The sequence below is a fragment of the Dermacentor variabilis genome, chromosome 2, assembly GCF_050947875.1.
Source record: "Dermacentor variabilis isolate Ectoservices chromosome 2, ASM5094787v1, whole genome shotgun sequence".
Lineage (NCBI taxonomy): Eukaryota > Metazoa > Arthropoda > Arachnida > Ixodida > Ixodidae > Dermacentor > Dermacentor variabilis.
This window is the reverse complement of record NC_134569.1, coordinates 257,616,582-257,629,635: the sequence shown is the minus strand read 5'-3', so window position 1 is coordinate 257,629,635 and position 13,054 is coordinate 257,616,582. Positions and strand designations below refer to the sequence as shown.

The 13,054-nt window shown below is 47.5% G+C and overlaps 1 protein-coding gene across 5 annotated transcripts in view; it reads right to left on the bottom strand.

The window, feature by feature from the left end:
* The window catches only part of Gcat (Glycine C-acetyltransferase), a 259,739-nt gene that overhangs the window by 120,215 nt on the left and 126,470 nt on the right, over positions 1 to 13,054 (bottom strand). For all 5 annotated transcript variants that reach the window (XM_075682883.1, XM_075682887.1, XM_075682886.1 and 2 more), the window contains 2 exons: positions 4,827 to 4,909; positions 1,248 to 1,459 (listed from right to left, as the gene is read on the bottom strand). In XM_075682883.1, the coding sequence (XP_075538998.1) occupies positions 1,248 to 1,459; positions 4,827 to 4,909 (295 nt within the window). The remainder of the gene's footprint in view (positions 1 to 1,247; positions 1,460 to 4,826; positions 4,910 to 13,054) is intronic.

The following is a 13,054-nucleotide window of genomic DNA, read 5'->3' as shown; positions in this document are numbered from 1 at the left end:
AATCATTAGCACATCGTCAAAAAATCTCACGCTTATGCCCCTTTCAAAAGCTCTACTACGATTTCCCGCATTTATGCGACACACTTCTTTTGCCACCCAACCGTACTTCACGCCGTCTCTCAAACAACCTCAGTATTCAACGTCTTCACGGCTCTACTAAATCCTTCAACAGCTTTTTCTTGCCGGTAGCTATTGCAGAATGGAAGTTTACCGGACCGCATAGTAATCGAACGTAACCCTACCAAGTTTCGAAACATACTAACAAACTTTCTGAGTATTAATGCTTAATGGACTTGACTTATTTTTACTACATCCCACATTTTTTAGTGCATTGGTTATTACTTTTTGTGTTTGACATTCATTTGATTACACCTCCTTTACCCCTTATGAATGTTACTGTTATTGTTTCTTACTTCAGTCATGACTCTTTGTACCTTTCTTTTTCTTATGTATGCTCCCCCCTTATGTAATACCCCAACAGGGGCCTTTAAGAGTCAATAAATGATGATGATGATGATACGACTGTATTAAGGCGAAGCTAGCATTAAAAGCAAATACTGTTACGTTAACGTGTCCTGGCTTTTTTTTTTTCTTGTTTCATTTGACTCACCACATAATTCGAACAGCTGGTCGAACTGGACGAACACCATGAAGCTTGAGCTAGTCCTTGAACTTCAAGAAGTTTGTTGCCACTATTGCAAGTGTCACATTTGATAACTGTCTATGTGCAGTTCTGTATGTAGAGATTACACCAGCCATGACTCTAGGTAGGGGCAAAGTATGGCTTATTACATCAAGAATAAAAAAACTTACAATAAAATAAAAGCCTAACAGATGAATGTGGCCAGACCTTAAGGAAGGAGTCAAATGAGTCCCAAAACATCGGGTTTAATAAATCCTAGATTTTGTTTTATGTTATTAAATCCACAATTAGACGCCTTTGTTTAGCAACCACTTTTTCACTCTGCTCCTTTGCAGGCCATCACAAAATGTTCTCAAAAGCTATGAAAAAACTAGAGACTTTTAGATAGTGCTTTAATTGATGAAGTAATAATGATGATTGCAGGTGAGCAAAAAGGTTTTAACAAAGAAGCCTCACAGGAAAGACACCAGTGTATTTGCTATCTGTCTTGTTTGTTCCAGTAGCACCTTAGCCACTGGAACATAAGGTACACCATACCACATTAGCCCCCTTTCAGCTTTACAAGTGTGTGCCTTTGCTTGGGGCAAGAAAGAAAGATGCTCACAGAGATCTCGAAGCCAGCAGCAGTCATGCGTGAACGGAAGCGCTGTGTCAGTCCGGCCACCTTCTGTGCCAGCTCAGGACTGGCCAGCAGAATGTCCAACACCTTTGAGGCACATGCCACCACGGGTGGGGGCAGGGAGTTGGAGAAGAGGTAGGGCCGTGAGCGCTGCCGTAGAAGGTCCACCAGTTCCCGGCGACATGTGGTGTAGCCCCCTGGTGACAAGAAATCCCCACCATTGGAGCAGGGCAGGGATTACACGACATTTTGGCTCTCACAAGGCCATGAAGCCTCTTGGCAAAATGTGGCACCACCAAAAATGCAAGTTGCTATGCCTTCTCTAGCCGGCTGTCCCAACCACGTGACAATTTCACAGTTTTGCAACAATGGGACAATCGAGTGACAGAAAGCCAGGTCCCGATGCCACGTCGAGTTGTACAAGAACATCAGCATATGGTCATCATGTCATCATTTCTATTGCAGAAAAGAAGTCTGCACAGTTTCATATGATCCCGGAACACTACGAACAACTCGCATGGCTGCGTACATTTATGTGCACAAGTCACCACATCTGCAATACCAAGTACAGAACAGGCCATCGTAAGATGTGGCTTGCCTTTCATGTCAAAGAGTGAGGAAACATGAAGATATATCAGCGCACATGCATTCACACCAAGCACCGATTTCAGCTTTTAATGCAATTTGCATTCTTTGGGAACTTCACACGTTTTTCGGTAAGATGTCTGTTTCTAACCTCCTTCACACAACTGGGGCCACTGGGTGTTTCCGAACACACAATTTGTAAATGGACAAATTGGGTCACTGGGTAGGTGCGACTAGGTATGTATACAAAACAGACAACTTGGACCACAGGTATGTGACACAAGGAATGTCAGCATTCTTGGCCAATCCTCCAGAATGGGTACATGCCACTGGGTATGTATACAAAATAGACAACTTGGACCACAGGCATGTGACACAAGGCATGTTAACATTCTTGGTCAATCCTCCAGAATGGGTACATGGCACTGGGTAGGTGCCACTGGGTATGTATGAAAAATAGACAACTTGGACCTCAGGTATGTGACACAAGGCATGTTAACATTCTAGGCCAATCCTTCAGAATGAATACATGGCACAGGGTAGGTGCCACTGGGTATGTATGCAAAATAGACAACTTGGACCTCAGGTATGTGACACAAGGCATGTTAACATTCAAGGCCAATCCTTCGGAATTGATACATGGCACTGGGTAGGTGCCACTGGGTATGTATGCAAAATAGACAACTTGGACCTCAGGTATGTGACACAAGGAATGTTAACATTCTAGGCCAATCCTTCGGAATTGATACATGTCACTGGGTAGGTGCCACTGGGTATGTATGCAAAATAGACAACTTGGACCTCAGGTATGTGACACAAGGCATGTTAACATTCTAGGCCAATCCTTCAGAATGGATACATGGCACTGGGTAGGTGCCACTGGGTATGTATGCAAAATAGACAACTTGGACCTCAGGTATGTGACACAAGGCATATTAACATTCCAGGCCAATCCTTCAGAATGGATACATGTCACTGGGTAGGTGCCACAGGGTATGTATACAAAATAGACAACCTGGACCTCACGGAATGTGACACAAGGAATGTTAACATTCTAGGCCAATCCTTCAGAATGGATACATGGCACTGGGTAGGTGCCACTGGGTATGTATGCAAAATAGACAACTTGGACCTCAGGTATGTGACACAAGGCATGTTAACATTCAAGGCCAATCCTTCGGAATTGATACATGGCACTGGGTAGGTGCCACTGGGTATGTATGCAAAATAGACAACTTGGACCTCAGGTATGTGACACAAGGAATGTTAACATTCTAGGCCAATCCTTCGGAATTGATACATGTCACTGGGTAGGTGCCACTGGGTATGTATGCAAAATAGACAACTTGGACCTCAGGTATGTGACACAAGGCATGTTAACATTCTAGGCCAATCCTTCAGAATGGATACATGTCACTGGGTAGGTGCCACAGGGTATGTATACAAAATAGACAACCTGGACCTCACGGAATGTGACACAAGGAATGTTAACATTCTAGGCCAATCCTTCAGAATGGATACATGGCACTGGGTAGGTGCCACTGGGTATGTATGCAAAATAGACAACTTGGAGCACAGGTATGTGACACAAGGCATGTTAACATTCTTGGCCAAACCTCAAGAATGGATAAATGCCACTGGGTATGTATACAAAATAGACGACTTGGACCACAGGTATGTGATGCAAGGCATGTTAACATTCTTGGCCAATTCTCCAGAATGGATACATGTCACTGGGTAGGTGCCACTGGGTATGTATGCAAAATAGACAACTTGGACCTCAGGTATGTGACACAAGGCATATTAACATTCCAGGCCAATCCTTCAGAATGGATACATGTCACTGGGTAGGTGCCACTGGGTATGTGTGCAAAACAGACAACTTGGATTACAGGTATGTGACACAAGAGATGTTAACATTCTTCGCCAATCCTCCAGAATGAGCACATGCCACTGGGTATGTATACAAAATAGACAACTTGGACCACACGTATGGTACACAAGGCATGTGAACATTCTTGGACAATCCTCTGGAATGGGTACATGCCACTGTGTAGGTGCCCAGATCGACAAATAGGGCAAGAGGCAAAGAATTCGGCAATGGAAAATTGAAGAAGTCAGCTAGAAAAATCCGGCATCAAAAGGAGCTGCATGTGGAGAAAAAAGTGAAGAGAATTGGACCAGAGTGTGCATTGAGCAAGGAGCATTGAACTACACCGAAGTGAAGATGCCAGCAATAGAAAATTGAAGTCGGCTACATTGAAGTGAAGAATTTTGGTAGTGAGGTGTGTTGCTACATCGCTCCAATGCTGATCACACTGACATCGACAGTCATAGCGAGAAGGGTTCTGCCAGAGGTTTGGCGAAATCAGCACCAATGGCTCAGAAACAAAGTGCTCTAGTGTGTTTAATGTGAACTGGTGGGCTCATCAGCTCGGCATAAGTTTTTGCCATCTGAGCCAAATGGGCAGCACAGTCAGTGTTTTCGTAGAAGAGAAACTATTACCATACCACGACTGCAATCTGAATGGGCAGCACAGTCAGTACCTTCATAAAAGAGAAACTATTACCACACTGTGATTCACACAGAATTGGGACATCTAAGTCCTCAGTACAGTACCAATATTAGAGCTGCATACCAATCTGAATGTATGAAAAAGAAAATTGTGCAAGAAATTGTGAAGGCAGAAGAGACTGCAAAACTATAAGGCACAGGCAGCAACATCCAGCGTTGCTTGTGCTTTTCACCATGAGAAGCTTCATTTCCAAGTTTCAGCAGCCTAATCCTCATTTTGATATGTACCAGTGGCTGCAATGGGACACCTTGCTGAAATGTATCCCCTTCACTCTTCGCTTGCTGCCATGCCATGCTCTGAAACGTTCTGCCTGGCATGTCATGCCACCAAGAGATACAGAGCCCTGATAAGTCAGCACGTGTGCGATACCCACAGCAAGTAAGAAAGAGCACAAGCTTCTTACCTGCAGCACCTCCTAGTGCCTTGCCCAGGGTGGAGTTGATGATGTCCACGCGGCCAGAGATGCCAAAGTACTCCTCGGTGCCCCTACAATGAATGTGGTCCATATCATGGTAAAGGAAAGCTTTCCTGTCAGACGGTGTGCAATAAGCTTAAAGGGAAGCTGAAGAGTCTGTTGAATTCAATACGACGCTCATATACGGATGCGGGAACCTTATAAACCATGAAGGTCAAATTTTGGGGGGGATTTTTCATTTAGGAGTGACGCAATCGTCGGTTAAAATTACGCTGTAGCTCCGCCCCCCGTCGAGCGCCGTGCACTGCTGCTGACGCTGACGATGCGAGCGGAGACTAGAAACCGCGGCGTAGTGACGTCAACACTGGTGTTCCGCTCCTTTGCAGTCTCCGCGACTGTGCCTGACCGGGCTTATTTCTGCGTGCATGCTGTCCTAATCTCCTTCGCTCGAACCTACATTCCTTTATTTGTGTATATATAGGAGTGGTAGTTGACGTGCGCAGCATCAATTGAACTTGTAGGCCGATTATGCCAGCGTTCTGTGCAGCCTACGCTTGCACAAACACCAGCGGCCGCGACGATGTTCCGATGTTCCATTAGTTCCTGCAAGACAAGAAGCTTTCAGCTAAGTGGGAGGCTGCTGTGAAGCGAAACAACTTCAAGCGCTCAAAGAACAGTGTTGTGCTCTAACCACTTCCATGACGATTACTACCGGAGTTTATCAATAATGCGTGCTTTGGGTTCTCCTAAAAAAAATAGTTAGCACACTGAACGGAAGGTGCATGTTTATCGCCCACTTTTGATACAGGTTTCATCGCCAAGCACCGTGAATTTTCTATTCGCACGTGTGCTGTGAAACAGCCTGCATGCAGCTACCATAACGCAGTGCAAGCATAAGGTTTGCATGTGTTGGAAAGCCTGCTCACACCAAGATGCTGCGCTCCCCCTTCTCTCGCACACACAAGAAACCGACCATCTCACGTAGCCGACGGAATTCGCCAGTTATGAGTAGCGTGCGGATGGCGCGCTGATGAAGGTTCTATACTACACGTGCTGCAACAGCCGGTAAACTTTTCCCGTGTTTAAACCGTCTGTGTAGATTGCCGACAGCTTTGGGGCAGCGCATAAATGCTGAAGATCGCATCCCTGCTTACGTTCTACGAGGAGGCATGCAGGAACATAACACTACAGTTGTTTGCCCGAAAACGTACTCAGTGGAACGCTGAATGCAGCTTAGCAAAAAACATACTCGCCAAAAAACATTTCCAACACAAGGAGATGCTAACACTTCGCCTTCGTTCGCGTGGAAAGCAGTGCATGCACCAGCATTTTTTGCTTCTTGGAGAGGCTGGCTCTTCGCAATCGGCTCGTACATGTAGTATGTACAATTATGTACGTACGTGTAGTATGTACAAGTATAAACCCCTTATAAGTGATCTTGCATGCGACAGCACTACAAGCGAGGCGATGGCTGTCGCGTTCACTCGTCGTCTGCAAGCCGAACTCCACGCGAGCGACGGCTTTGAGCGACGACTTCCCGGTATGAGGGCAGCAATATATGCGCGAAACTAGTGTGACGCATGTTTTATCAATTTAAGTTGATGTATTTTACTGAAGAAGGAGCACAAAATATTTCTGAAGGTCTTGCACTAGGTTCTTATTCTTGCACGTGTAAAATTCAATAGTTTGCTCGTTCCGTGCGACAAGCAGTAGTATTTGAGTTATGTACATCCAGTTTCAGCTTCGCACAATTGGCTAGTCGCTCATAGCATTTCCGGGCAACGAGTTCTAGATTTCCAGAAACGAGCGATCGAGCGACAACACCGAGCAATTTGTTCAAGCGACGGCCCGTTTTGTCGCTCGAAGCCGTTGCCCGTCACCGTCACGCGCAAAATCGCTCTCGTAGAGTTTGGACTTAACACCGAACTCCTCAGAGAAACGCAAGCTCTCGAAAATTTCCATGACTGTCTCAGCAAAACCCCACCAAACTATTTTGCACCGTGCTTCGTGTGTAGCGGCAGCAGTCAGTCCGGACGAACACCATTGTTGACATCACGAGGCGCCCGACCAATCACAGGCGGAAACGAGGCGCGCGAGCTGAGCGTGTCTGCTGCTGCACTTTTCGTCGAAATAAAATATGTTTGCGCTTTCTTTCGCTCAATTTCGATGCGATATTCGAATTCAGAGGGTTGAAAACCATGGCGTACTGCTCTTCACTCATTTTTTCTGGAAAAGCTTTCAGCTTTCCTTTAAAGAAAAATTATATTAACAAGCAGGAACATACTACCTACTTGGTTTCTGTGTTCTCCGTCAGTAAGCTTCCTTTATTTATAACTTTCCTGACTTGAGACATGGTTACCTAGCACTAAAAAAATATCAGCAGAGCCCACCTCTAGATGACTGCTGACAGCAATGTGTAAGCATTGAACCAATATGTCGACACAGCGTATTGCCACTACTGAAATGAGTTATGTATGAGGCGTCTACTACAACGAAACTCCTCATCTAGTGTTGCCACCGACAGACCTGGGGTAGCATCTGAAATGCATGCCATGCAGCTGCACGCAAATGCTGAGAAATGTATCAGGCAGCAACCGGGCTCCTCTCTCGCACTTCTGGACTCGCGATGCCATCTAATGACACTGCCAAGAAGTCCGCACATGACCTCCAAAACGTGAAGCGTGTCGAATTGGTACCTGCAAATGCTGAGAACTGTTCCCTTGTTTGGCACACACTAAGTGGCACACACACAATGGCCCAACTTGGTGAAAGGTTCATTAAAGAGCGGCACATACCCAGTGCGTTCATGGCACAGCTCACTATAGCACTGGTGTGAATGAACATTGAAAGCAGCCCATACCCAGCGCATTTGTGGCACAGCCTGATAATGTGCCAGACTGCCGTCCTTGAGGAACCCTCGTGATGTGGGCTCAATTCCACTCAGCATCTGAGAAATTTAAGAGATCTTTTTTCATCATTGTAGAGCAGCGCATTCCCAGTAAGGCATACCTAGTTATCCAAGTTGGCATCAAAGAGTTTCATTGAAGAGAGGCACATACATATTGGCGCATACCCACGATGATGGTGATTTATTGGCACCCCTTTGAATAGAGGCAGTGACAAATAGTTACCTAGCCTGCTTGAGTTCATCAGGTATGCTACACATGCTTTTCATTTTAGCATTTCTCTATACGTCTCCTTAATCTATTTCTCTTCCTCAAAACTTCTGTATCTGCCTTGTACTGCTACCTATGCCTATAATGGATCCAGTCGTATCAATCTCTCCCCTGCTTTTTTTCCACCAATACTCTAAACGTCTCTTGCTTATCTCGACTGCTAACTGGTTGATGGTTCCATGCCGGAAGAAAAGAAGGTCAGGAACTTGGTGCGTGGTGTCAAGCAAGAGTTATCCAGTGGCCTAATACGCAACCCACCAATGACCGTCGCAGAGTTTCTCACGGAAGCCATATCAATGGAAAAGGCACTGCAGCAAGTAACAAGGCAGTACAACCGTGACGTGTCGACCCTATCGCTATACCCTAGGAAAATATTGATGCCTTGCGGGAGCTCATTAGGCTTGTTCTCCGAGAAGAGCTCCAAAAGGTTCAGGTGGCTCCGGTATCGGTACCGCGACTTGCTCTGGCTGAGGTCGTCCGGGAAGAAATCAGGCAGGCAGTACAAGTTCCGGAGCGAAGCGAGGCACCACAGCCCAAGGTACAGCATCTACAGACTAACATGTCGTATGCGGAAGCTCCGCGAAGTTCGTTGTCTCCGACTTTTCACAATGCGCACGATGTCCCGGACTTTCATCGTGAGCACGCCGTTCAACAAGCAACTGCCGACTTCAGGACTCGCCGCACACCATTCATGGCTGAAACACGACCACCCCGCAAGAGCGACGTATGGCGCACTGCAGACCGGAGACCCTTGTTTTCATTGCGGTGAAGCGGACCACCTCTACAGGGCTTGTCCTCACCGCCGAGATGGGCTCTGTGGATTTTCACTGAATGCACTGTGCCCGCGCAATGGTGAATGCCCCCTCGAGATTGAAGCACCTCGCGGACGCCAGGAGCTCGTTTGGCCCCTGATTCCTTGACCCCCGGTCACCGTCACCTGCCCGATACAGGTCTTCCAGCCGTCGTCACGCCGAGCGCAACAAGGCATTGCTCCGCCAGCCCTGCCTCCCGGAAAACTGAGTCCAGCGACCTGCGGAGGTGAGGTCGCTGACATTGGGAACGCTGAAGATCCTCCACTACGACGACCGTGAAATGACGTAATTGAGACGCAGAGAAAGCAGTGTAGTTCGGTGTCAGTATCTTGTACGTACCAGTTACCATAGATGACCACAAAGTCACAACGCTAATCGACACGGGTGCGGACACGTCTGTTATGAGCCAGAATCTCGCGGGCACAATGAACAAAGTTTCGATGCAATGGACTGGAACTCAGATTTGTACTGCAGGAGGGCACCTCATAACTCCAATGGGCCGGTGCACGGCACGAGTCAACATTCAGGGCTTCACGTACATCGGCGACTTCGTCATTCTTCCTGAATGTTCAAAGGACCTTATACTCGGCATGGATTTCCTTCAGGCGAACGGTGCCATCATCGACCTGCAAGAGTCCAGAGTTAGCTTCGCTGCTACGCAAGCCATAGCGAACAGTAATGACAACGCCAGTGACATCGCGCTTCGCACAGCTGACGATCACGTCAGGTTGTCACCCAAGAGCAGCGTGCTTACCCTTGTCCGATGCGACATGGAAGACGACGCCGAAGGAATCGCTGAGGCCACCATCCCCCTGCTTCTTGAGCGCCACATTTGCATAGCCAGAGGGCTTCTTCAGGTGCAAAACAAATGTTCAGTCGTTTTGCTAACAAACTTTAGCAACGAGTATCGGCATGTACTGCGAGGAACGGCAATCGCATTTCTTCGCGAAATTATTGATGTTACTGACATTGCCACATTGGAAATCGCATCGTCTCAGCAATCTGAGTTACCCAGCCTAAAAGAAGATTCACGTTAACGCTGTTCTGCCAGACCATCAGAAAGACCGTCTACTGAGTCTCATGAATGAATTTGCGGACTGTTTTTCAATGTCATCCAAATTACGGTGCATGTCCATCACAAAGCACTGCATTATTACGAACGAGTCTGCACATCCTGTTCGCCAGCATCCTTACAGAGTGTCTCCAGTAGAAAGAGAAGCAATCAAGCATCAGGTGAAAGAGATGCTCTATGACGCCGTGATCCAACCGTCCTACAAGCCCATGGGCCTCCCCTGTAGTGTTAGTCAGAAAGAAAGATAACCCACTACGGTTCTGTGTAGATTACACAAAGTTGAACAGTGTCACCAAGCGCGATGTTTATCCATTGCCCCGCATCGACGACGCTTGGATCGTCTACAACATTCCAAGTTTTTTTCTTCGTTGGATCTTAAATCAGGGTATTGGCAAATCGAATTTGATGAACAGGATCGTGAAAAAACAGCATCTCTGACACCTGACAACCTTTATGAGTTCAAAGTTCTCCCCTTCAGTCTCTGTTCAGCACCTCAAATGGCAAACCTGACTAGTATACTTGGACGACGTCGTCGTGTTCTCAAGCACGTTTGACGAAAATCTCGCACGACTCGAGAGTGTCCTTGCTGCGATCCGTACTGCCGGCCTCACCATCAAGCCTGAAAAATGCTACTTCGGGTTCCAAGAGCTCAAATTTCTTGGCTATGTTGTTGGTCCTAAAGGCGTCCAACCAGACCCCGACAAGTTAGCTGCCGTCGCCAAGTTTCTGCCACCCACAGACAACAAGGCTGTCCAACGCTTCCTTGGTTTGTGCGTATATTATAGGCGCTTTGTCGAGGGATTCTCAAGAATTGCTGAGCCTCTGACACGGCTTACACGCGACGATGTGCCTTTCATTTTGGCGGACGGGCAGCAGCAGTCGTTCAGTGAATTGCGCCAGAGTTTGCAAGCGGCCCCGATACTTGCTCATTTCGAAGAAGACGCTGACACTGAAATCCATACTGACGCCAGCAATACAGGTCTCGGTGCAGTTCTTGTGCAGTGGCAAGCTGGTGCGGAACGCCCCGTTGCTTATGCAAGCTGCAGTCTCACCAAGGCTGAGAACTACTCAACCACTGAAAAAGAATGCCTAGCAGTTGTGTGGGCAATTGGTAAATTCCAATCCTACTTGTACGGTAGAACCTTTCAGGCTGTCAGCAATCACCATGCCCTGTGCTGGCTTCCCAACCTCAAGGATCCTTCAGGCAGACAAGCCCGTTGGAGCTTGCACATACAAGAGTATGACATAACAGTTGTCTACCGATCTGGGAGGAAGCACAGCGATGTTGACTGTCATGTGCACCACTCCCTACGATGTCATAGGACCCTGACCATGACTTGCCATTTGTCGGCGTTATTGACGCCATAAAGATGGCTGAGCACCAGTGCGCTGATCCTAAGCTGCTGCCGCTGATTGAGCACCTTCAAGAAGTTGAAGGTGCTTCACGACGCTCGCTCGTGCGCGGCTTATCATCGTACTACTTGCACAACAACGTCCTTTACAAGCAAAACTGCAGAAGCGGTCCCAATGCGTACCTTCTTGTCATGCCGTCGGCACTACGTCAAGACATTTTGCAAGCCTGCCATGATGAGCCATGCGCAGGACACCTGGGATTTGCTAAAACATTAGCAAGGATACGACAGAAGTATTACTGGCCCCAGCTTTATTCTTCTGTGAAATGGTGCGTGAAGACCTGCTGCGATTGTCAGCGCCGCAAGAAACCACCAGTTAAACCGGCTGGCTTTCTCCAGCCTGTGGACCCTCCTCAAGCACCATTCCAACAAATAGGTATGGATCTACTGGGGCCATTCCCAATGACCTCTTCGCGCAACAAATGGATAGTCGTCGCTACCGACTGCTTAACCCAGTGCACCAAAACCGAAGCTATTCCGCAAGCAAACTCGTATGAAATGGCCAAGTTCTTTATACACCACATCGTCCTACGACATGGTGCACCGTCTTTTGTCATCACCGACCGCATTACAGCATTTACAGCCGAACATATGCAGGACGTTCTCCAGCTGGTGCACTGCTCTCACCCTCAAACCAATGGCTTAACGGAACGTCTGAACAGAACGCTGGCTGATAAGCTCTCCATGTATATCAATGTAGAGCACAAGACGTGGGACGAGATTTTACCCTATGTGACCTTTGTGTATAACACTGCTGTACAGGAGACTACACAGTACACGCTGTTCGAGCTTGTATACAGGCGCCACATCACGTCCACACTTGACGCCATGCACCATGCGCCAGCTTTGAGCTGATAATCGCTGGGCTGATAATAGCCCGACCAGCGAACACGTAGAAGAGTTTGTACAAAGAGCTGAAGAAGCCCGCCAGCTTGCTCAGCATCATATCCGGAGCCAACAGCATGCAGACACCCTTCGGTACAATCAAGGTAGACGCGACGTCCATTACTATACCGGCGCCTTCGTGTGGGTCTGGACACCCATCCGTCGTCGTGGACTCTCAGAAAAGTTGCTCCGCCGGTATTTTGGTCCCTACAAGGTTACACGCAGCCTCAGTGACATTACCTACGAAGTCGTCCCCTGCAGTTCTGACTCCTGGTTCGCCCCGTCGTCGTCCTTGCGCTGAAGTTCATGTAGTGTGCATGGAACCCTACTATGCGCATATGTGAACGCCGAGATGCACCTGAGGAGCTCCATTTCTTGTCGTCGCTGAAAGAACTTTTTCATTCGACCGAGATGGTTACTTTTCGCATGGGGGGCAATTGACACAATGATGTGGGGCTCCTGCACCGCGGGAAGGTGCGCGCAACAGCCGGCGCTGTGGAAGACGACGAAGCGCGTAAGCTGCACGCTCTTCTTCTGGCCCGCCATTCAAGAGAAGCGTCTATTTTGTAAGACTTGTCTTCAATCGACATTACAATATTACAACCTGTTTGTTAGCAAAACGAGAACAAGGTAAAAGCAGAAGCCACCGTTTCAACATGTGGACTTGTCTTCGGTTAGTTATATGCATATGTATTGCACAGCAGAGAATAGAGGTCATTGATTACAAGATTTTTATGTTTTTGTAGCGATTGCAAAGTTTCGACAACATTTAAGGAATTTGTGAATATCATGGGGAGCTTTGCTTTCTTAATGTGTTTAGTAGCCAACAGTGTTGCATAGGCCTCTGCCGTGAAGATGC